This window comes from Salvelinus sp. IW2-2015, unplaced genomic scaffold, assembly GCF_002910315.2.
Source record: "Salvelinus sp. IW2-2015 unplaced genomic scaffold, ASM291031v2 Un_scaffold4583, whole genome shotgun sequence".
In the NCBI taxonomy this organism is placed as follows: domain Eukaryota; kingdom Metazoa; phylum Chordata; class Actinopteri; order Salmoniformes; family Salmonidae; genus Salvelinus; species Salvelinus sp. IW2-2015.
Genome location: NW_019945853.1, coordinates 20510 through 45718, shown reverse-complemented (window position 1 = coordinate 45718; position 25209 = coordinate 20510). Strand labels below are relative to the sequence as shown.

The following is a 25209-nucleotide window of genomic DNA, read 5'->3' as shown; positions in this document are numbered from 1 at the left end:
TAGATTGGCCCTGTGCTGACTCCCGTCTGCTCCATGAAGCTCCTGGCCAGCTTTCTGAGATCGCTGCTGCCTCGGTTAGCGGAGAGGAGGCTCATGCCCGCCGTCCAACACATAGAAGACCGGACTGATGAATCCTCGCCGCCGAGGACATTCTAGAACCCTGGAGGTTCCTGAAGCTAAGGTAGAGGAGGAAGTATCTGTGGAGGGGAAGTGGCACAGCTGGAAGAAGCAGAAGCAGCTGTCGTGGAAACTGAAGAGCCCAAACCAGAAGAGGAGGCTGTTGTTGCCCCTCGATGTCCAGAAGGGAAGGTGGTTTGCTGAGGCGACCCTTGAGCCAGAAGATAGTAGTTCCGGTCGGGTTGAGAGGAGGCTCCAGTGACTGTTGCAGAGAGGAAGGAGAACGGCTCGCATCATCCCTAGCAGGCGCCCAGAGTCCCGCACTGTAGGAAGTTACCTGAAGGCTCGAGGTTCTGCCGCTGTGGGAAAGTAATGAGGGCTGAAGGCTTCATGCCGCTGTGGAAGTACCTGAGGCTTCTGCACGCTGTGGAAGTACTCACTGAGGCTTTGACGCTGTGGAAGTACCTGAGTCGCCTGCTGGAAGAACCTGAGCGTCTGCTGAAGTATGGGCTGCCGAGTGAAGTACCTGAGGTCTCCGCTGTACACCTGAGGCTTTGCCCTATGGGGAAGTACCTGAGGCTTCTGCCGCTGTGGAAGTATCCTGAGGCTTCTCTGCCGTGTGGAAGTACCTGAGGCTTTCTGGCCGCTGGTGGGAATATGAGGCGTTCTTAAAAAGAGAAGCAACAGTCATGTCAGTCATGCAAGAAAGACAAAAAGGCTGCCTGTATACTGCAGAAACACTTGTGAGCTTTTCAGAAAAGTATTTACAAAAATATTGTATATACAAAGGAAGGAGCTGACACCATACTAAATCAGTCACAACCTACATAGAGTAACCATGTTAGATGTGGGTGTGTTACAACAGACACCATACTAAATCAGTCACAACCTTCACATAGAGTAACCATGTCAGATGTGGGCGATAATGTTATTGTATTACAGTAGTCTAGTTCCGTCTTCCACAGAGCATCTCATATTGGCAGATTATCAACTCTATAGACATCAACTAACCTAAACGTTTGTTTTTTATGTAAGGAAAAGGGTATTGTACTGTAATGGTATCTATGTAGGCCTGTACCACGGTCTTACAAACAGCCTACATATTGATAGGGGTCATTTAATTACAGATATCAATCATGTGTGAAGTAATAACATTCTGGTAAGATCCCATCTTTATTAAAGTAATTAAAACATTGTTTACCGTCTACTGTACTTACCTTCCATTCACCTCAGGGCTCAGGATGACATACCTTGACATCATTCTGCCATGGGGGGGGGCACGTGACCATCAGGGGGGAGTCTAACACATGGGACTAGTCCAGCAGCCATGTCATGCCCCTTGTCTGTGTAGTGTGGATAAAAACCTGGAGGTTTGTTGATAAAGACCCTACTACAGGCTGGCATGTTKTGACTGATAAACACCCCACTTCGGGAGTAGCCAAGCGTGTACGGATCCATTTAGTTCTCTGAACTGTTCATTCAATCCAGTTCCTGGTCGTGTTTGGATGTGCACAGGGCCTKAGGCCATTGGACAGTGTTGATCAACTGCTGGTWGTCTGACTGCTTTTTAAGTACAGCCTGGTATTRGTACACTACTTTAACGAGCCTACAAATTAAAAACTAGAAAGCAATTCATGCCAAGTACCATTATACTAAACGCATCATAAAGACAAAGCATACAGAAGGTGAATGTTATTTAATAACTAATCATGGTTTAGTGTTTTTATATTTGCTTTGATGGTTGTAAAACCCGTAGAGCCAGACCTGTCAAATCAATCTGCTGCTGTGGCTACASACCAGTTTGTACCAGTTCTGGGTTGGAAGCCTGACAGGCACAGAGACTAGAGAARTCTGAAATATGGTACAAGATAGTGTCTATTCTGAGATAAAATATCACACATACAAAACCRTTCAATACACACGGGAGCATGAACATGGCATTGAGGCACCTGATATAGATGATCATAAAAGGAATATCCAACTGCTACCTAAACCCATGACTAAACTAAAAGCAATGTACGGCAATGGGTATGTCTAGACTAGCGGAGTTCTATGTTATGGATGGGTGGGTGTGGGAACTATAGGTTCTACATAACTGGTAAATGTTTAACAAAACCTGCCGTTCCATAATGTGTAGGTTAGGCTTAGATCGTTTTTTTATAAATAAAAATAGATTCCTGGAAAATTGTTTAATCATTTGTTCTGTTCAGAATCTGACCTAATATGCAAATGTATTGTAAAAAAAAGAAAGCTGTAAAATCTGAAATGGTAATTTCTATTTGGATTAAAACGTTAGACAAAACGCAGCAATAGTGTTTATTACACACGTGAGGGTAATGCAATAGAAGAAATGGACGCAGTAGAAGAAATGGACCATAGAAGTAACTGACAACGTCTTTATTGAAGGACTTGTAGCTTCCTGAATTACTTCTTCACTGATACTTTATAAAACATCTCCTTAAAGTTGTCAACAATGGTGCATTATTAGTTGGCCCGTGGCGACCACCTCCAGACAGTACAACATTTCCAACGTCGACGGATCGGAGAGGAATAGAACAGCAATGTTGAAGTGAGAATGCTATTATAAAACGTTCCCTTAATGTTAAACTTTCAGTTAGGAAATAAAAAGACTTGTAACAGCATCGGCGCACGCAAATAAACTAAATGAACAAAACGGCTTGGACTTTTTGAAGTTCTATTGAGAGATGGTGGTGAATGATTGGTTGGCTGAAGGGAGAAAAAAAACACTTAGTGTGACATTATTAGTAGTAGAATGTATGTCTGCATCACAAATGGAACCCTATTCCCTATAAAGCGCACTAGTTTTAACCAGGGCCAATAGGCCACACCATAGGGCTCTGGTGAAACGTAGCGCACTATATAGAGCCCAGTGTCGTCCGGGTTAGGGGAGGGTTTGGCTGGTGTAGGCCGTCATTGTAAATAAGAATTTGTTCTTAACTGACTTGCCTGGTTAAATAAAGGTTACATACAGGGAATCATTTGGGATGCAGCCTGGGGGCAGCGTCCTGGACAGCTTCATTACTTCATGTAAGTCCTGGCTGGTTTGTGTGTCAGTCACCGTGGTTACAAGGCAAACTTGAGTGTTGGTTGATTAAACTAGTTGTGGACTCTTCTAGATAAAACGTTCCACTAGGTGCTCCACTAGGAGGTAAGGCAGGTCAAGAAGAAAATCACGACTACAGTTTGTTACGTGAGGTTTGAAGTTGAAGGTAGAGGCTCAGGTTCTGTAAACAACAGGTACTTAAAAAAAGGTGCATTTTAATGGAAGTCACTTCCCACCAAGCACTTATCCAAGACCCGCTTTTAATTACACAATTCCTAGGGCTGCAATGGGCCACGCCCCTCTTTCCACGGTTATGGTTCCAGGAACTGATAGGGCCACACATTCTTTGTATAAACACTTGTTTAAAATACATGCTGTTTATCGTGGTTTCAAATGATGAATAGCAACACAAATCTCCAGGATGAACCAATAATCGAAAAGATTAGAAAGGCTTTAAAATGTTTTTATAAAAGTGTACCAGAGTTAGGGGGGGTCAAACTACTCATATCCTACAGCATTGCGGTCTGTATCATCCAATCACAGAGCAGAATACAAGTCATGTGGTTTGTTAGCGAACACATGATGGTACGCGATAGCTGTAGTATCTTCCAATCACAGAGCAGATCCAAGTCACGTCATCTGTTCAATGCCACACGTGGCGCTAACAGATCACATGACTTGTATCTCTGATTGGACGATACAGACCGCGAGGCTCCATGGTTAGTTTAGGCTTTGGTGCTCTTTGAAACAAACTGACAGTACAAACGAGATTTCTCAGAGGTTTAAACATTCATAACTGAAGGACACTACATCAACGTAAGACATTGTTTTGCAAACCTGGTTGAAAATAGAACGTCTACATTGCACAGTAATATTGCTAGTATTTGATACCACTAAGGATTTTGAGGATTGAGAATCCACTTCCTGAACCACTGGTTGCAGCCCTATTTGCTCAGCATTGGGGGCAAGGGGAAACTGATCCCTTACCGGTGCTTGGTGGGGGCAGACTTCTCCCTGGCACAGTGTCTAGGARGTGCTAAGAAGGATCAGACAGAGACGATGTCATAAAGAGATCAGTGAGGACACAGAGAACCAACTGATCCAATTGTTCCCCAACGTTCCAATCACTGYGAGTTCCATTTGGACACTGGAACACGGAGCTTTATGACATCACCGACTAATCCTTCTAGAGCTTATCCAGGGAGAGGTGTGAGCAGCACTTAGAGGAGAGAGAGCAGGAAGGAGGAAGCAGGTTTTTGGTCACATTTCACAATAAGATGCAGTTCAAAATGCTTCTCTYACTGGTATATTTATTACTTGCATAATAACCATTTAACCTGCTTGAAGTGCTTATCGTCTCGAGGTTCATAACATGACCTTCCTTTCAATCTGAATTTGGAGCACGTTCAACGCATCGTCAAAATGGAGTGCAAACTTGAATACAGCCAAGATAGCAGACTGACATGATGTAGAACTCCTCAATCCATCTGGAATCTTAAGGYACAAAGTCATTCAGACAAAAGTGAAGGAAAAAGAAGGTGCCATTTTCTGTCCTGAATTCTAAGGGCCACTTGGGAAAACTTTACATTACCCAAGGGTGTCCAAAAATGGCAACCTATTCCCTATATAGTGGCAATGTACTACTTTTGACCAGAGCCTATGGGCCCTATATAGGAATAGGGGCCATTTCGAGGCCACATAGGTTTGTGGGTCAGGACAACATGTACCATCATAAATCCAATATCTCCCTTTACATCCCTTTAACACCTAGGAACTCCTCAGAAAAACAGAGCCAGGAGTTTTCCCCAACAACCATGATCCGACCAGAAAAAAATAACCTCCTGTCCCCATTGATAAATACATATTGCTTGACAAATACCGGTATTATTTAATAACTACGGCTCTGTATTTAGCTGTGGTGTAAAGGAGTCAGAATGAGAAGAGACAGCTGTCCCGTCACCATGACAGTCATACCTAACTAAAGTTGTCTTTAACAGAACATAGTCCACCTCCTTCTTTATTTGTAACATGTGCTAGCAGATAGGGGCTGGGATCCTAAAAGGAACCCTATTCCATACGTAGGGTGCTCTTTAAACCAGGGAAAGTAGTGCACTACATAGGGAATAGGGTGTAGATGGGCCTGCGGGGGGGGGGGGGGGTCAGGTGTAAGGTTGGGGGTGTAGTAGTAAGAGGGACACACCACAGCTAAACACACCCCTCTAGGTTGACCTTTCACCTCTGACCCCTTATGCTGCCACCTCGGCGGCAGGGCCACTTCAGTCTCAGGGGCGGTGGGAGCCGTCTCGGCCACTACTTCCTCACCCGCGGCCTCCCGGCAACGACCTCTTCCACGACGCCAGGAGCCGCCCTGCGAGAGTGCCTCGATGACAGCCTCTGCGACAGCCTCCGGCAGGCTTCTTCCGCAACTTCCACTGCGGCGGCCTCCTCAACTGCGACGACCTCTGGTTCCGCAGCAACCTCTGCAACCTCTATGACAGCAACGATTCGGCGGCGACTCTTGCTACGACTTCCTCTGCTGCTGCAGGCGCCTCCTCGACGCGGCTGTCTCAGCGACCACCTTGGCTAACACCTCTGCTTCTACTCGGTGCCGTTCTTCTGGGGATCTACTTCTCGCTACTGTCTGTCTGCTGCTTGGTGCTGCTTCCTCTGCTGCTGGTGCTGCTTCCTCTGCTGCTGTGCTGTCTCCTCTGCTGCTGGTGCTGCTTCCTCTGCTGCTGGTGCTGCTTCCTCTGCTGCTGGTGCTGCTTCCTCTGCTGCTGGTGCTGCTTCTGGAAGGAAATGGAGCGAGAGAGAGAAGTGGAATAGAGAGAAAGATGAGGACACGTTCTCATCCTCCCTACAGGGTTTTGTCCAATTCCAACATCAATCCCCTAAAGACAGATTCTAAATTGTACCATTGGGTCTGGTCCTGGGTAGAAAAATTCCTGATCAGGAACAAAAGAAAGGTGGATCCAATATGGAGAAAAACACTAAATGAAGTTTAAACTGCTTTCAGTTATTAGACCTATGCAAGCAGTTAACGACCTTTAAATGTGTGATGCAGTTTGACCTTTGAACCCTCTGGAAACCCCTGAGGCGTATTACTAGTGGAAGGAGCTAGATGTACTCAGGCTTCTCTGAAATGAGCTAGCTTCAGTTAGCGAAGGTAGATATTGACTGTGCACCCGTCACTTCCTCGAGCCTGCTCATGCCAGGCTTGTAACTACATGGCTAGTCCAACACCGAAATCGTCATGGACAATGCTGAAACATCAATACATGTGCCAGAGTGACACATTTTTATTTTTGACTAAATCAAATTGAAACCAAAAAAAAGTCACCCTGCAATTTCAGCAGACTATGGTGTGGAATGGGCTATTAGAAGTACAGTCTCACACACATTGTTTCTTCGGTGTTCTTAGTCCCCCCCCCAGTCCTAAAATCATTGTATTAGGAAAGATTTACCGCATGTGAAGTTTCAGTCACTAAATGTTTTTTTGTCATATGTATTTGATTGCAACTTTTAACACAAGAACAGTTGATTAATAAAATGTTGAGTCAGTCGTCTTCCTCAAACATGGAGAATTAAGAAATGATCCATTCAGAGGGAGGAAATCTACTTGGTCCTCAACTCACGMCTTTAACGCTTCATTCAGGATCAGTAGAGTTAGCCTGCCCGGTGCAAGTTAGTTCTGAAGGATTCATTGGCATAGAAATGTAGCTGGCTAAAAAAGGTGAGCCACATTCGTGTCAGCAGTCATCCTGAGTTGAACTCAGAGTCGACCAAAGACAACTCAAACCACATTCGTCGTTTAGGGCTCCGACCAGGTTGGTGACGCCTGCTCAGCTGTAAAGGACCCCTGTGGCTTTGAAAAAACGTCAAATCCCTATTCCTCATTTCCTTGATTACATGCCCTCAAAGGTCATTGGAGGAGGGAGGTCAGAGGGCCAAGACCTCGGATCCTTTCCACCAATGTGCTTTGAGAGAGCGGCGAGGAATAGTGGAATCTAGGATGGGATTTGACAGCTTGTTAATGCCACAGAGGTGAGCTGCAGCTCATTAGGTGTCAACTTAAGGATTGTCAGAGAGTCACTCTCGCCAAAATAAGTCCAATGAGTTTCTATGGCTTGTTTTGAACCGAAGCTTGTCGCCTGCCTTCGCGCCATTGMGACAACAACTCCCATCGTTCGGGTGGAGACATGACATACAGATCTCGGGTCAAAGGGCGTTAATGATTAACAGGGGGAGGCAAGAAATGGAGTGAACAAGGACAGAGGGAGGAAGCCAGGATTTGATTGACGGCTAGTAACCTTATCGGACACAGCGACAATCCCAAGACGCACCCCATTTCCCTACATAGTGCACTACTTTCAGAGCCCTATGGGCCCTGGTCAAATGTAGTGCACTAAATAGGGAATAGGGTGCCTCTTGGGACGCAGACCAAGCCAGAAGGATCAGCTGGAGCAGGGTTAAGAGGTCAAGGTTAACTAGGCTTAACTGAAATCAGCTGTTTTTTATAAACAAACCATTATAATAGGTAACAAGGATAATCTCAACTGATTAGCCAGTGGTCTGTATTGGTATTTAAACTGGCCACTGACTAGTTAAATGTCCAGCCACATTCTGTTGTAGAAATATACCCAAGTACACAAWCAAGGATAAGATCTCAYCTAATTAGCCAGGAATGACAGCAGTAGCCTCAACTTGTTTTAYACTGTATAAWTAAGAAGACGAGGAGCTTGGGGTCAGGTACTTTGGGCGARATAGCTSTGACAGACTAAGCAATGAGCAAACATCCAAACATAACATGCAGCCAGGACAGAAAAAATAARAAGCTTTTTGGAATACACCAAAAGATGTGCAAATGTAGAAAAGAAAAAAGGGCAACAGGTAGATATGAAGGGAATGAATGAGTTCCCATGGCTTAGTCTGAACTGTGTGGAGATGTGTGCAAAGTGTGTCCAGATTATGTAGCTATTTTAGAAACAGGTAAAGGAGAGTTTAGAKCGTTTAAAGGGGTAGAGTTMGTTGAAWACGTGTAGGCCAGGTGTAGAAATCCAAGTTATTATTTCAAGTTTGTTGGCTAGCAATGACAAAATGGCTACCAGTGCCAYGTGTATCYGGGGAGGTMTAGAATTTCATTTAAAGTTAATGTGATCGAATAGCGAAGCCTACAAAATGGCGGCTCCCARCACCACAAACGCATGAAATGGCAGTTGGTTACGCTTTGTTCTGACAGGAAGTTGTAAGATGTTTCATGCCAGGTATGACTAGAGCAGTGTRTCAAACGCCACTCTATTCCCATCACCACAGTGCCGGAGAGACACGATCTGCTAAAGCATTCAAGCTACATTTTRCACAGGCACGCTAAAAGATTTCCCCCTCTGCCTCGCCTGTAACACAAAAAMAAAAAATGACATGCGTTGTCTATATATATAGGTTAAGGGTTTGTCTATACACTGTATGGCCACTAGTGTACTAAGGATGGGTGAATGTAGGTAGGAACAGAAAACTAGACTCTACATGAACCAATCAGAGCTCCCAGCGACACCATGTGAACCAAGGAGCTTAGCCCAACAACAGACCAATCAGGCGATCTGGGCACAGGGCCCGGGAACCCCGACAGGTCAATTAATCACTGACAGAAATCAGCCCTGACAGTCTAGATTAATAGCATTCAGAGTGATCATTCCACCATGCTYGCATGTCAGTGGCAGCGCCAAAACAGGGTCCGTGCCAAATGAAAACATTTGGCTAGGCTTAGTGTGGACAAAAACATTACTGTCATGGTTTCAACGTTCTGATGAGACATTCCTTCTCCAACTGACACTAGAACTTTGTCCATTATGATGAGGAATTCTGGAATACTGAGAGTACAAATTCTAGAACTCCCCTAGGATTCTACATTCTATGGTTCTAAATTCTATGGTTCATGTCTATTGGTAGAATGTCAAGAGTGTGGATCAYTGGAGCGTGTGGCAGTGTAGACAGTAGGCTACTTAGTACTCACCCTTGGGCCTCYAGTTCATCTCGGCGAGTCTGTCATTGTACCGCTCACTGTCACCATTCACTGTCTTGTAAGCCTGAATGGAACAGACAGACGGAGGTTGGAGYGACACGCCAAATTAAAAGAACASAGAAAGGGAATCTAGCTGCATTTCAAAATGGCTGCCTTAAACTCTAAGTTGAGAAGCTGAATCCTCTCTTCCCTCAGCACTAGTGAGTAACAGTGTAGTGTTAAATAAAGSAGTGGACTAAGCTAACYTCCTTGCCAACAGTTGTCTGTAGAACTGGTATAACGGTCTTTAAAAAGCACCACGGTAAGGGTTCTCCATGACAACATTTACCACAAGCCTGTACAGTGAGCTCAACGTATTGGGACAAGGCTGTACAGTGAGCTCAACGTATTGGGACAAGGCTGTACAGTGAGCTCAACGTATTGGGACATGGCTGTACAGTGAGCTCAACGTAGCTGGACAGTGCCAGGACTGAGCTCTAACGCAACTGGGACAGTGCCAAGTGAGCTAAACGTATTGGGAACAGTAGGCCAGTGAGCTCAAACGTACTGGAGCAGGACAGTGAGCTCAACGTACTGGGACAAGTGTCAGTGAAGCTCAATGTATTGGGAACAGTGCCAGTGAGCTCAACGTATTGGGACAGTGCCAGTGAGCTCAACGTAGGGACAGGGACAGTGAGCTCAACGTATGGGACAGTGCCAGTGAGCTCAACGTATTGGGACAGTGCCAGTGAGCTCAAACGTATTGGGACAGGGACAGTGAGCTCAACGTACTGGGACAGTGCCAGTGAGCTCACCGTATTGGACAAGGCTGTACAGTGAGCTCAACGTATTGGACAGGCTGACAGTGAGCTCAACGTATTGGGACAAGGCTGTACAGTGAGCTCAACGTATTGGGACAAGGCTGTACAGTGAGCTCAACGTATTGGGACAAGGCTGTACAGTGAGCTCAACGTATTGGGACAAGGCTGGTACAGTGAGCTCAACGATACTGGGGACAGTGGCCAGTGAGCTCAACGTATTGGGACAGTGCCAGTGAGCTCAACGTATTGGGACAGGTGCCAGTGGCTCACGTATTGGGACAGGACAGTGAGCTCAACGTAACTGGGACAGTGACAGTGAGGCTCAACGTATTGGACAGTGCCAAGTGAGCTCAACGTATTGGGACAGTGCCAGTGAGCTCAACGTATTGGGACAGTGACAGTGAGCTCAACGTATTGGGACAGTGACAGTGAGCTCAACGTATTGGGACAGTGACAGTGAGCTCAACGTACTGGAAGAAGTGATAGTGAGCTCAACGTATGGGACAGGGACAGTGAGCTACGTTGACAGGACAGTGAGCTCAACGTATTGGGACAGGTGGTCAGTGAGCTCAACGTATTGGGACAGGGACACGTGAGCCAACGTATTGGGACAAGGGGACAGTGAGCTCAACATATGGAGACAGTGACAGTGAGCTCAACGTATTGGGACAGTGCCAGTGAGCTCAACGTATTGGGACAGTGACCAGTGAGCTCAACGTATTGGACAGTGCAGTGAGCTCAACGTATTGGGACAGTGACAGTGAGCTCAACGTACTGGGACTGACAGTGAGCTCAACGTACTGGAACAGTGACAGTGAGCTCAACGTACTGAACAGTGACAGTGAGCTCAACGTATGGAACAGTGACAGTGAGCTCAACGTACTGGGACAGGGACAGTGAGCTCAACGTATTGGGACAGGGACAGTGGAGTCAACACGTATTGGAACAGGGCAGTGAGCTCAACGTATGTGGACAGTGACAGTGAGCTCAACGTATTGGGAACAGGGAAGTGAGCTCAACGTATTGGGACAGTGACAGTGAGCTCAACGTATTGGGACAGGAATGGAGCTCAACGTATTGGGACAGGGACAGTGAGCTCAACGTATTGGGACAGGGAAGTGAGCTCAAGTATTGGGAACGGGACAGTGAGCTCAACGTATTGGACAGGGCAGTGAGCTCAACGTATCGGGACAGGGCAGTGAGGCTCAACGTATTGGGACAGGGCCAGTGAGCTCAACGTATTGGACAGGGACAGTGAGCTCAGTATTGGGACAGGGACGTGAGCTCAACGTATTGGACAGTGACAGTGAGCTCAAGTCTTGGGACAGGGAGTGAGCTCAACGTATTGGAAGGACAGTGAGCTCAACGTATTGGGACAGGTCAGTGAGCTCAACTTCGGACGACAGCGACACATTTGTTGTTGTTTTGCTCTCTACTCCTGCACTCTGTAATGCAATGACTAGAGGTTCAAATGCAGACTGTCAGCTTTCAATTGGAGGGTAGTTTCATTCATACCTGTGAACCGTTTAGAAATTACAACACTTTTTGTACATAGTCCTCCTCCCCATTTTAGGGGACCAAAAGTTTGGGAGAATTTCACTTGTATGAGTGTTAAAAGTAGTCAACATCAAACTTGTGACTATGCTACTTTGTTTTGGTTGCGTTCCAGATTATTTTTTGTGCCCAATAGAAAATAAAATGGTAAATAATGTGTGTCATTTTAGAGTCACTTATAAATAAGAATAAAATATTATATAGTCTAGGTGGATGCTACCCATGATTACGGACAATCCTGAATAAATGTGAATAAGGATGAGTGTGAAAGTAACACACCAATACATACCCCCAAGACATGCTAACCACATCATTACATTACAGGGGGAGGTTAGCATTTTATATCATACCCCCAAGACATGCTAACCTCTCATAATTACAATTACAGGGGAGAGGTTAGCATTTTATATCATACCCAAGACATGCTAACCTCACACTCATTACATTACAGGGGGAGGTTAGCATTTTATATCATACCCCAAGACATGCTAACCTCACATCATTACATTACAGGGGGAGGTTAGCATTTTATATCATACCCCAAGACATGCTAACCTCCTCATCATTACAATTACAGGGGGAGGTTAGCATTTTATATCATACCCCAAGACAGCTAACCTCTCATCATTACAATTACAGGGGGAGGTTAGCATTTTATATCATACCCCAAAGACATGCTAATCTCTGATCATTACATTACAGGGGGAGGTTAGCATTTTATATCATACCCCCAAGACATGCTAACCTCTCATCATTACATTACAGGGGAGGTTAGCATTTTAATATCATACCCCCAAGACATGCTAACCTCTCATCATACAATTACAGGGGGAGGTTAGCATTATCATAATCCCAAGAAATGCTAACCTCTCATCATTACATTACAGGGGGAGGTTAGCATTTTATATCAATCCCCAAGACATGCTAACCTCTCATCATTACAATTACAGGGGGGAGTTAGCATTTTATATCATACCCCAAGACATGCTAACCTCTCATCATTACAATTACAGGGGAGTTAGCATTTTAATCATACCCCCAAGACATGCTAACTCTCATCATTACATTACAGGGGGAGGTAGCATTTTATATCATACCCCAAGACATGCTAACCTCTCATCATTACAATTACAGGGGAGGTTAGCATTTTATATCATACCCCCGACATGCTAACCTCTCATCATTACATTACAGGGAGGTTAGCATTTTATATCATACCCCAAGACATGCTAACCTCTCATCATTACATTACAGGGGGAGGTTAGCATTTATACATACCCCCAAGACATGCTAACCTCTCATCATTACATTACAGGGGGAGGTTAGCATTTTATATCATACCCCAAGACATGCTAACTCTCATCATTACATTACAGGGAGGTTAGCTTTTGGGGGTGGTATGATATTTGTGCAGCATACCACCCTGCATACCACTGCTGGCTTGCTTCTGAAGCTAAGCAGGGTTGGTCCTGGTCAGTCCCTGGATGGGAGACCAGGTGCTGCTGGAAGTGGTGTTGGAGGGCCAGTAGGAGGCACTCTTTCCTCTGGTCTAAACAAAGATCCCAATGCCCCAGGGCAGTGTTGGGGACACTGCTCTGTGTAGGGTGCCGTCTTTCGGTGGGACGTAAACGGGTGTCCTGACTCTCTGAGGTCATTAAAGATCCCATGGCACTTATCGTAAGAGTAGGGGTGTTAACCCCGGTGTCCTGGCTAAATTCCCAATCTGGCCCCAACCATCACGGTCACCTAATAATCCCCAGTTTACAATTGGCTCATTCATCCCCCTCCTCTCCCCTGTAACTATTCCCCAGGTCGTTGCTGCAAATGAGAACGTGTTCTCAGTCAACTTACCTGGTAAAATAACGGTAAATAAAAAAATAAATAAAATTGTTGCCCTAACCAAACCACTGGCCTGGGGTCATTGTTCCCTAACCAAACCACTGGCCTGGGGTCATTGTTCCCTAACCAAACCACTGATCTGGGGTCATGTGTCCTAATGTTTATGTATTGGATTAAAGTGTGGAAAACTGACCTGGGAAGAGCCAGGAAAAATCAATCAATAATTAATGTCAAAATGCTTGAAAGTAAACTATATAACATGCTTAGTTCAAGTTAACCGTCAGGCACAGACTTCAGATCAGGGTTTGCTCTCCAGATCACCTTAACAATTATGGGAGGAAACAAAAACTGACCTAAGACCAGTGTCTAGGGTGATACTCAAATAGTAGAATACTGGGTAGATGGTGCCCTTCAGGAACAAATCTGATCTAGGATCAGCATGTACTGCCCAGGCCTTATCCTTTAACATTAGGTACACACACACTACCGACCTTTTAATCAGTACTTACGTAGACTACAGCGGCAGTTAGGCCTCCTCCACACAGAACGGCGTACGCCACGTTGGTGGCAGAGCCACCGGGGATCCCGACGGACATCTGCCGCACTGGAACCACTGTAAGGAGACACAGTGGAGAGGGGGACATGGTTAGGGGACGGACCAGAAGAGAGAGCTACCAAAGACTGTGGATAATGAAGATCTCATAAAGGCGATTTACCAGTTTACCAAAAATGGTCACGGTTCCTGTCTGTGAAAGATTCTTCAAAGTAGCAGCCACCACCGTAAAGCATGGAGGRGGTGTGATGGTGATTTGCTGGTGACACCGATTTATTTAGATTTCAAGGCACACTTAACCAGCGATACTCCATCYCATCTGGTTGGCGCTTAAATGGGACTATCATTTGTTTTTCAACAGGACAAAGACCCAACACACCTCCAGGCTGCATAAGGGCTGTTTGACCAAGAAGGAGAGTGATGGAGTGCTGCATCAGATGACCTGACCTCCACAATCACCCGACCTCGACCCAATTGAGATGGTTTGGGATGAGTTGGACCGCAGAGTGAAGGAAAAGCAGCCAACAAGTGCTCAGTATATATGAGAACTCCTTCAAGACTGTTGGAAAAGTATTCCAGGTGAAGCTGGTTGAGAGAATGCCAAGAGTGTGCAAAGCTATGATCAAGGCAAAGGGTGGCTACTTTGAGGAATCTAAAATATATATTCAGATTCTTTTAACACTTTTTTGGTTACTACATGATTCCATATGTGTTATTTCATAGTTTTGATGTCGTCACTATTATTCTACAATGTAGAAAACAGTAGAAATAAAGGAAAACCCTTGAATGAGTAGGTGTCCAAACCTTTGACTGGTACTGTAGATACAGAGGGAGATACACATATATACAAACTATAAAGCATGTAAATATATGAACAGAAAGCAAGTTGTACACTTTTGGTTCATCTACTCAGAGAGTAAGGATGATGTTAGTTTTGCATTGGACAGGTGACCGTGTCAATGGACCCACTATGATTTCTCTATGGGCCCTAATGATCCATTTATTGCATTGTCAATCTATGCATATCTAATGTTATCCTCCGTCATGATCAACCTTGCTCTAATACAGGGCCTGGGTTCATCCGGTCCTGTCCAGCCATCTTTCCACTCAGGGCATCAGTTGTGTTCTGGTACCATGGCAACAAGCCTCTATCCCTCTTAATAGCGTTAAACAAGAAAGATACAGTAGCACCATTCATTTGACACAGCAGAGCAGAGGCAGCGGAAAGTGTTAGCATAAGCTAAGCTAAACGCAACTAGCCAACCAATCCCAGTCCATCCTACTGTCGTGTCTTTGACTATGCCAGATTAATTGCTATGACATGCTATTCTATAAARTAATTTCTCCGTAATTAATATTACCTGATTGAACTAATCATGTAAATATTAATTAACTAGAGAGGGACACCACGAAATAATATTTATAGAGCTGTTTATCTTTCGAATAAACTCTTAAAGATTTAGTAATATTTTACATCCATAGCAGTCACATTAATCGTCAGTTTATTCAGTCTCATCTGAAAGTGGTAAATCCTTGGTTATCTGCAAGAATCCTGGCTAACAAGTTGAATCAGCAATACAAAATTGGGTTTAATTATTTATTTACTAAATACCTAACTAATCACACAGAAACACACATACACAATTAAATCATAACTTGATTACAAACTCGTCATAACGGAAAACGTCCCTAGCGGGCGGAATAGATATGACAGCTTGTTACACAAAGGGAAGGGGCTGAGTTTTAGTGAAAGAGCGGGAGACTGGAACAGGGCCGAAGCTGTGCTATCGTAAATACAGTATCTTATGCATTCTAAATTACCGCCCATTTGAAAAGGAAAATGCAATAAATATTTACTCTGAGCTGCGCTTCAGTAGGTTGGTGGTAGATGGAAGGCCGTCTTGCCAAACCGAGTCCTCTGTCCTTTGAAGAATGTCTCTGGTGGTCACTGGATACGTTGGAGTAACGTCGTGTGTAGTAGACGGGATACTCTGACTGTCCTTCCTAACCTGCGTTTGTAGCAGCTGTTGCCAACTCAACGGCTAGGAGGTATCACTTCRGTAGTGAATACGAGTTCAAAGTTCATACCATTTGCAACCAAAGTCCATGCTGATGTTGGCTTAGTTCTGTAGTTATTATCTGAACCATTCTGACATCGGATCGTCATCCTAAATGTACCCGGAACAGGAAGTTATATTTTTGTCAATGGCTTTTATAGTGGAGGGAGAGGGGTGTGTCTGAAAAGTTTATAACCCATGTCTCTTCACAGGGGCGGGCCCCTAGTTGAGCAGAAGCCCAAATTTATGAAAATCCAAATCTCGCATTTGGAAGCTAAAATTACATTTAATCTCTTCACAAATAATTTCATATTCAAACATTTGAATTAAACAACAATTCCGTGTGAATCCGATACCTCTGAYGTTTAGACTTTCCACAGTGGAGTTTATGTCATTCTATCATTGATGAGAATGTGTCAGAGGGCAACCGAACTGACATAATATACCTTAAGTACCACCGCATATGTTCAGTTGGTCGGATTACCAGAATATAGTTCATTTCCCTCCACTTCTGATRTTCCCAGAATCTCTATGTTAACCAAGGGGTTTTCTTATGTCACATCAGTTATAGTAGGGAGAGGGAAAAGGGGGGAAAGAGGTATTTATGACTGTCATAAACCTACCCCCGGGCCAACGTCATGACACTACCAAGCTAAACGCAACTAGCCAACCAATCCCAGTCCGTCCTACCAAGCTAATCGCGACTAGCCAACCAATCCCAGTCCAGCCTACCAAGCTAAACACGACTAGCCAACCAATCCCAGTCCAGCCTACCAAGCTAAACACGACTAGCCAACCTATCCCAGTCCATCCTACCAAGCTAAACGCGACTAGCCAACCAATCCCAGTCCATCCTACCAAGCTAAAAGGACAACTAGCCAACCAATCCCAGTCCATCCTAGTCCAGACCTGGTTCAAATAATATTTGAATTAATTTCTAGTAGTTTCTGTTGTTGATTGATCTTGCCTGGCTTAATGGACCAACAGACGGACCAACCCCCACCCACCGGTGCTCCTAAAAGCCTGGAGCAAAAGCTCAACAGGTATTTGAAAGATTTCAAACAGTGTTTGAACGCAGATCGTTCCTAGTCCTTGTTTTATGTCTGATACTGTGTTTGATTGGACAACCCCCAAGATAACATTTCCTGCTTTCTAAACCCCTCCCCATCTAAACACATTTCATTTGGGTTAACGCCACTTGACTCTTTGCCAATAGCATAGTGCTGATGTAAAATCCCTCTCGACTGTAGGACACCGAATCATCTACAGAACATCATATTAACGACACTAAAGAAAGACCCAAATGCAGCAATAGAGATTTGAGATAAGATCATAAATCTCCATAATGGGTTGTTATTGTTGTTGTTGTGTGGGTGGCATGGTCCACATGGCAGTAGGCTGGTGGAAGCAGTAGCCTAGTCTTCAGTAAACAGACTGCCAGGGTTGTTGTGTGGGTGGCATGGTCCACATGGCCAGTAGGGCTGGGTGGATAGCAGTAGCCTAGTCTTCAGTAAACAGACGCCAGGTGTTGTGTGTGTGTGGGTGGCATGGCACATGGCCAGTGGGCTGGTGGAGCAGTAGCCTAGTCTTCAGTAAACAGACTGCCAGGGTTGTTGTGTGTGTGGGTGGCATGGTCCACATGGCCAGTAGGGCTGGTGGAAGCAGTAGCCTAGTCTTCAGTAAACAGACTGCCAGGGTTGTTGTGTGTGGTGGCATGGTCCACATGGCCAGTAGGGCTGGTGGAAGCAGTAGCCTAGTCTTCAGTAAACAGACGCCAGGGTGTTGTGTGTGTGTGGTGCTGGTCCACATGGCCAGTAGGGCTGGGTGGACAGCAGTAGCCTAGTCTTCAGTAAAAAGACGCCAGGGTTGTTTGTGTGTGGGTGGCATGGTCCACATGGCCAGTAGGGCTGGGTGACAGCAGTAGCCTAGTCTTCAGTAAACAGACTGCCAGGGTTGTTGTGTGTGGGTGGCATGGTCCACATGGCCAGTAGGGCTGGGTGGATAGCAGTAGCCTAGTCTTCAGTAAACAGACTGCCAGGGTTGACAGGATTGGCTCTCCTCAGGCTAAATAGCCTGATTATCAACACTGGCAATGGTGAGCATTTAGAACACAGACATAAATAAACCCTCGTCCTTCCTGGACCAAAGATCCTCTCTCTGCACCGTCACCCAAACACTCCCAATCACACACACAACCAGCAATCACACACACACAAACAGCAATCACACACACACACACAACCAGTCAATCACACACACACACAACCAGTCAATCACACACACACACAACCATCAATCAACACACACACACACCACAACCAGTCAATCACCACACAACAGTCAATCACACACACACACACCAGTCAATCACCACACACACACACACACAACCAGTCAATCACACACACACACACACACCCAGTCATCACACACACACACAACCAGTCAATCACACACACACAAACACACACACACAGCCACACACACACCAGCAATCACACACACACAACCATCATCACAAACAGACACAACCAGTTCAATCACACACACACACACAACCAGTCAATCACACCACACACACAACCAGTCATCACATACAAACACCCAATACCACACACACACACACAACCAGCAATCACACACACACACACACAACCGTCAATCACACAACACACAACCAGTCAATCACATACACCACACCATAGAAACGACACAGCCACACGACATAAAACCCAGTCAACTACACAGGAAAACGTGGCCGTGTTCTGCTGTCTAGTTCTGCTGTTAGTCCATTAGAGACGAGTAAAGTACTGCTATAGACGATGTATACATTCAGCCCTGAGTAGAAAACACGGCATATAACGTACCGGGTGGTGTACAGGGGACTAGGTTCAAAGTTCAACATGTGTCCCAGAATGCAAAGGTCTGGGAGAGGGGCGCCTACAGGAAAAAACAAGAGAGACACTTTCTGTAAGTGGTGCCTCTGTGGTGTGTGTTCACTCTGTAGAGGTGTGTGTTATGTCTCGGGTGAGAGTTGTGTGTGTTTACCTGTCTCTGGTGAGAGAGTGTGTGTAGTGTGTTTACCTGTCTCTGGGTGAAGAGTGGTGTGTGTTTACCTGTCTCTGGTGAGAGAGATGTGTGTGTGTTTACCTGTCTCTGGGTGAGAGAGTTGTGTGGTTGTGTTTACCTGTCTCTGGGTGAGAGAGTGTGTGTGTTTACCTGTCTCTGGGTGAGAGAGTGGTGTGTTTACCTGTCTCTGGGTGAGGAGGGTGTGTGTGTTACCTGTCTCTGGGTGAGAGAGTGTGTGTGTGTTTACCTCTGGGTTGAGAGTGTGTGTGTTTTACCTGTCTCTGGGTGAGAGAGTGTGTGTTTACCTGTCTCTGGGTGAGAGAGTGTGTGTTTACCTGTCTCTGGGGTGAGAGTGTGTGTGTGCACCTGCCTGTCTCTGGGGTGAGAGTGTGTGTGTGCACCTGTCTCTGGGGTGAGAGTGAGGTGTGTGTGTTTACCTGTCTCTGGGTGAGAGAGTGTTGTGTGTTTACCTGTCTCTGGGTGAGAGGTGTGTGTGTGTTACCTGTCTCTGGGTGAGGAGATGTGTTGGTTTACCTGTCTCTAGGTGGAGAGGTGAGAGTGTGTGTGTGGCACCTGTCTCTGGGTGAGTGTGTGGTGCACCTGTCTCTGGGTGAGAGATGTGTGTGTTTACCTGTCTCTGGTTGAGTTGTGTGATTGTAGAGCAGCCCAGGCTGCAGTAAAGGAACAATGTACAGAAGGGAGCTCTCAGCCCCACCACCCCTCTCACCTGTTCCTTCCATGTAGAGTATCACATTTCATCCTGCAGCTCTGTTAGAGAAACATGTACCTACCATACTACATCTACATGCCCGACATCTGTAGCATCAGTAGCCTACGCGGTGTATGCTCTAATGGTAAAGAGTGTTGGGCAGGAGTAACCCAAAAGGTTGCCGTAGATCGAATTCCCCGAGTACACAAGAGAGACTAGCTGAGTAAAAATCTTGATGTTACTGCCCCCACTGAACAAGGCAGTTAACCACTGTTCCAGGCTGTCTTTGAAAATAAGAATTTTGTTCTGAGAACTGACGTTGCCTAGTTAAATACTTTTTTTATTTTAAAACACCCCACCTTTACATAGGAGGCCATTTAGCAGACTCTGTCCAGAGAACACACTCCTGCAATACATTCAACTAAGGAAGGACAAGACACATCACAACAGTCATTGCCAGTAAAACGTTCCTCAAAAAACACACCAGACCAATCAGTTGATTACCAGGACACTTGATCCTGGTTTGACCATGAGTCTTACTCTGCTGCTCTTCTCTAATCCCATGACACAGCAAGTTGGCCTTTCCTTCTGATTCCTCTTGTGAAGTATTTATAAGGTGAAGTACTAATCAGAGCTAGCAGAGTATTTGGCGGTCCTTAGTATTAATAGTCATATATGGTCGACGGGGTCCTATAGTATAGCTATTTCTCAGAGTCCAGAATTCACAGGACACACGAGATTCCCATGTTTTCCTCCCTTGACACGCCAATCACAGCCAGTGCATTTGACCCCCCCCCCACCACCGCCGATTCCTTCCAACTGAATAGAGACCATTCACACCAGTTGGCACAACAACAGGACTATACATGCATGAAGAAGTGCCCCGCCCCTACGTAGGCCCAAAGCCTAACCATGAAGGCCCATCTGCCCTAGACATAGTGTATGACTAGTGATCAATACGTCATTAGTCAGCTGAATATAATCCAGAGGCGGGTGTGCAGAAACACTACAGAGCGGGTGGCTGGTGTGGCGGGTCCGCGATGGGGATGTGCCAGAAATTACACAGGATCATGAGCAGGGGTGGTGCGGGACCCCCCCAACCCAAAGCAGAGCAGCGGTTGGGGGGAGCGGGTGGGAACTGGTGTGCAGAAACACACAGAGCAGGGTGTGCAGAAACACACAGAGCAGGGTGTGCAGAAACACACAGAGCAGGGTGTGCAGAAACACACAGAGCGGGGTGTTCAGAAACACACAGAGCAGGGTGTGCAGAAACACACAGAGGATAAAGCTACTGTTACAATGCATGTCTATGCTTCTAGCTGTAGATCAGGGGAAATATACATCCTAGTGTCAAAACATGGAGAGGATGAGTCTAACATTTATAAAACAGGAAATTAAACCAGCACGGTTCATATCTCCCTCAGGGCAAATTCCTTACGCAACAAAGCACACAGGGATTCTAGATCCGGAATGAAGCCAGACTAGAACTAGTCTATCGATGAAGCTCGTGCATGGGAAAGTARCTAGACTAAAAATACAACCCAAATCCTCTCTTCCCCTTGCTTTCACTCAAACCCACACAAAGCTATTAACCAAACAATATCATGTTCTCTCTCTCCCTGACAAAACGCTTTGATGAGTCTGGGGGAGAATGAATTCAACATAGCAATCAATTTGGATTATAGAGTTTGACGCCTCTGCAGAACTCAACAGGTCAAATTCAAGTAGGGCTGCTATAGGCTAATCCAATGATCTATATACACACACAACCCCTATCCTATACACGCGCTACCATCACACGTGAAGAATATCCATAGGACATCATATAGGCTACAACATCTCCACTTCGCCTTCAAATAAACAACGATTTAAGGGATATATCAGATAAATACATGCACCTGATGCTTGGACGTTACATAACACCGATTATGTAGGTTTTTGGACGGGGATGCGCTGTTTCGTAACTAAATTGTGCAGAACTGCATGTTCTAATCTGTGTGGACATGGACACACCTCCCCAACGGAAAAGGGGGCGTACTGCCTCAACAAGCGCTCAGCAATAATGTAAGAATTAAATGATTACATGTAACTTTTCTTGCAATGTTTTTTCAATAAACTAGTAAAGAATGACGCAGTGGATCATCCTGGAATGAATAAAGTACATAAATGTCGCGCAATTTGAAGGAAACTGCATTGATTGAAAAATCCTGAAATTGTGTATACAAAATTCAGCCAACGTTGGACAAAAAATCCAAATGTATAAAATCAAGCTCAACTGTTTACACAGACGGTCATTAAAACCAACTGTAATTGCATTGACCTTCGCGTCAATCCCCACATTACGCACGCGGGACGCGTCAGCTAGGATGCAACAAACGCTTAATATAAAAATGCCCCAAACAAATACAATATACTCCATCAAAYTGGACCTCTTCTAATCCACTCACCATTTCTGGATAAGGGTAGGGCGACTGTCATTCGTGYCAGGAGCCCCAGTCTCTGCCAAGCCGATCTACAGAAAAACATTTCTGATCAAATCCAGGATCTAGTGTACAGTGCGTGTGGTGGTACAGGAGGCTTGCTGGATGACTGAGGAGAGACCAGCTGTGATCACGCAACTACAGACTGCGCTCGTTAGAGTGGAGGCAGAGAATTCACCAAAGAGAGAACACCCCCCTCYCCCCGCCTCTTTATAAACGTCATCCCCGACAGGTCAAAGGTTGACTTGACATGACACGTGRTTTTTGGGGAATAAACAAAATAAAAGACTTYGAACAACATGTTCCAGGGGTTCTATATGGATTWCACTGAAATATTTGGGAGAGTTTGTGGTGGATTTTGTTATGCGTCAATGAGAATGGCAGACCAGATCTCGTTCAGGCATAAATTATCGCCTGTTGAAGTGGTATAGTACCGTGGAGATGCCAGAAATACAGGCGGATCTTTATCAAAGTACAGTATGCACAGTTTGGTATTATTTCATATAATAACTTCTGCATAAGTCTAACTACCATAATATAACCATATTAGCATAGCCCTATTCGATAACAGGCTACATCTGAAAAATATTAAATCCAAACAAAAACAAAGTGCCCATATTAACCAATGCGCAGTCAAATGGACATTGTCACTGTCAAAGTGCCTATCAGATTCCCAGAGCATCTCATGGACCCTCTACTACTATGTATAAATGGATTAGGCGGGCCTCTCTCCTGCAGCGTGGAAGGACATGTACACGGATCACAAATATTAATGCAGCATGTAAAGTGTTGGTCCCATGTTTCATGAACTGAAATACAACATCCCTGAGTGCTTCTGTCTGTAGTAAAGCCCTTTTTGGGAAAAAAACTCATTCTGATTGGTATGCAGCCAGGAGGGTGGGCCTGGTGTCCCCAGAGGCCTGGCGCCAAGTGGGTTGGCTGCTCAAGGGTGCGTGGGCCTGGCTGGCCACAGTGGGTGGGCCTATGCCCTCCAAGAACCACCAGGCTGCGCCCCTGTCTAGTCATGTGAAACCCATTACATTTGGGCCTTATTTTCAATTGACTGATTCACTAACATGAACGTAACTCAGTAAAATATTTGAAAATTGTTCCATGTTGCGTTTAACATTTTGTTCAGTATACATCAGAGACTAGGCTGTGTCCCAAATGGTAACTTTTTCCCTATTTAGTGCACTACTTTTGACCAGCCCATAAGGAATAGCGGTGGCATTTTGGTTATTCCCTATAGAGTGCCACTACTTTGACCAGGGCCAATAGGGAATAGGGTGCCCTTTTGGAGAGCCAAACACTCTGAATTTACAAACAACAATCTGACAACGCTCTGAATTTAACGAACGTCCAGAGCGCACGCTGGCACTCCAGAGTGAATTTAGACGTCCAGAGGATTACGAACGACCCCAGAGTGAATTTACGAACGCACCCGGTGAATTTACAACGCACCCTAGAGTGAATTTACGAACGCACCCCCAGAGTGAATTTGACGGACTTAGATGAATTAGAACGCACCCAGAGTGATTTACGAACGCACCTTAGAGTGAATTTACGAACGCCACCCCAGAGGTGAATTTAACGAACGCACCCAGAGTGAATTTACGAACGCACCTTAGAGTGAATTTTACGAACGCACCCCAGAGTGAAATTTACCCCAACGCACCACAGAGTGAATTTACGAACGCACCCCAGAGTGAATTTACGAACGCACTTTAGAGTGAATTTACGAACGCACTCCAGAGTGAATTAAAAACGCACCCCAGAGGGAATTTTAACCAACGCACCACAGAGTGAATTTACGAACGCACTCCAGAGTGAATTTACAAACGCACCCCAGGGGGAATTTACGAACTAAAGCTAACTGGCGAAGCAGCTATGGTTTCCATGGTTTCCAKGTGTTTGATGCCGTTCCATTTGCTCARTTCCGGACCCTCAGCAGCCTCCTGTGGCCGACATAGAATTCTCAATAAGTGGGACACCTTTTTGCGTTTCTGTCTTCTGTAACCTCTTCAGACATCTATCCAACATAACACATGATACATTTCTGAAATCCTCAAGATGTTTTCTAATCACAAAAAAAGAAAAAAGAATGTTGATATCATATTCATGAGATGGATGGCTGACCAGCTGACTGATCACCTCAGACAGGGCAACTCCGTACATCAAATCAAATTCAAATCAAATTTCAAATCAAATGTTTTTGTAATGCCCTTCTTACATCAGCTGATATCTCAGTGCTGTATACAGATACCCAGCCTAAAACCCCAAACAGCAAGCAATGCAGGTGTAGAAGCACGGTGGCTAGGAAAACTCCCTAGAAAGGCCAAAACCTAGGAAGAAACCTAGAGAGGAACCAGGCTATGAGGGGTGGCCAGTCCAGAAATGTGTATTCAGAACTAACAACTCTTTAAAAAGCCCTTTGATACCGTGAATCATGAGGTCCTCCTATCCAAGCTATCCTCCCGTAATGTGTCCACTGAAGCCATGAGTTGAATGTATTCCTATCTGACAAACAGAAGCCAAGGGGTTCGTCTGGGTGTGGGGGGGGGGGGAATCAGTTGGACTCGCTCTACTTTAACATTGGCGTCCCACAAGTGTCCATATTAGGCCCTCTTCTGTTTACCATCTATATAAATGATCTCCCATCTGCTTGCCCACAAGATGACATGCAGATGTATGCAGACAACACAGTCCTGTATGTACTGTCAAAAAACAGACAACATGCTGTTAACAAGTTAACTGAAGCTATGGGCCACGTCTCTAAATGGTTGGCTGATTCTTGCCTGCATTTAAACATTCACAAGACTGTTTGGATGTACTTCTGTAAGAAAACCATTGATTCTACCCAACGAGCTGTTCCGGTCAATGGGGAGAAACTCAACAGCTGTTCCGGTCAATGGGGAGAAACTCAACAGCTGTTCCGGTCAATGGGGAGA

At 45.3% G+C, this 25209-nt stretch overlaps 1 protein-coding gene across 1 annotated transcript in view; it reads right to left on the bottom strand.

Moving 5' to 3' along the window:
* The window catches only part of LOC112077456 (uncharacterized), a 24957-nt gene extending 2492 nt beyond the window's left edge, over window positions 1-22465 (bottom strand). Inside the window, exons 1-7 of the mRNA XM_070441701.1 lie at window positions 22229-22465; window positions 13903-14006; window positions 9192-9264; window positions 5820-5970; window positions 5504-5668; window positions 526-763; window positions 266-379 (exon numbers count right to left, since the gene is read on the bottom strand). Of these exons, the coding sequence (XP_070297802.1) occupies window positions 266-379; window positions 526-763; window positions 5504-5668; window positions 5820-5970; window positions 9192-9264; window positions 13903-14006; window positions 22229-22307 (924 nt within the window). The 5' untranslated portion in view covers window positions 22308-22465. The remainder of the gene's footprint in view (window positions 1-265; window positions 380-525; window positions 764-5503; window positions 5669-5819; window positions 5971-9191; window positions 9265-13902; window positions 14007-22228) is intronic.
* Between the last annotated feature and the right edge of the window lie 2744 nt (window positions 22466-25209).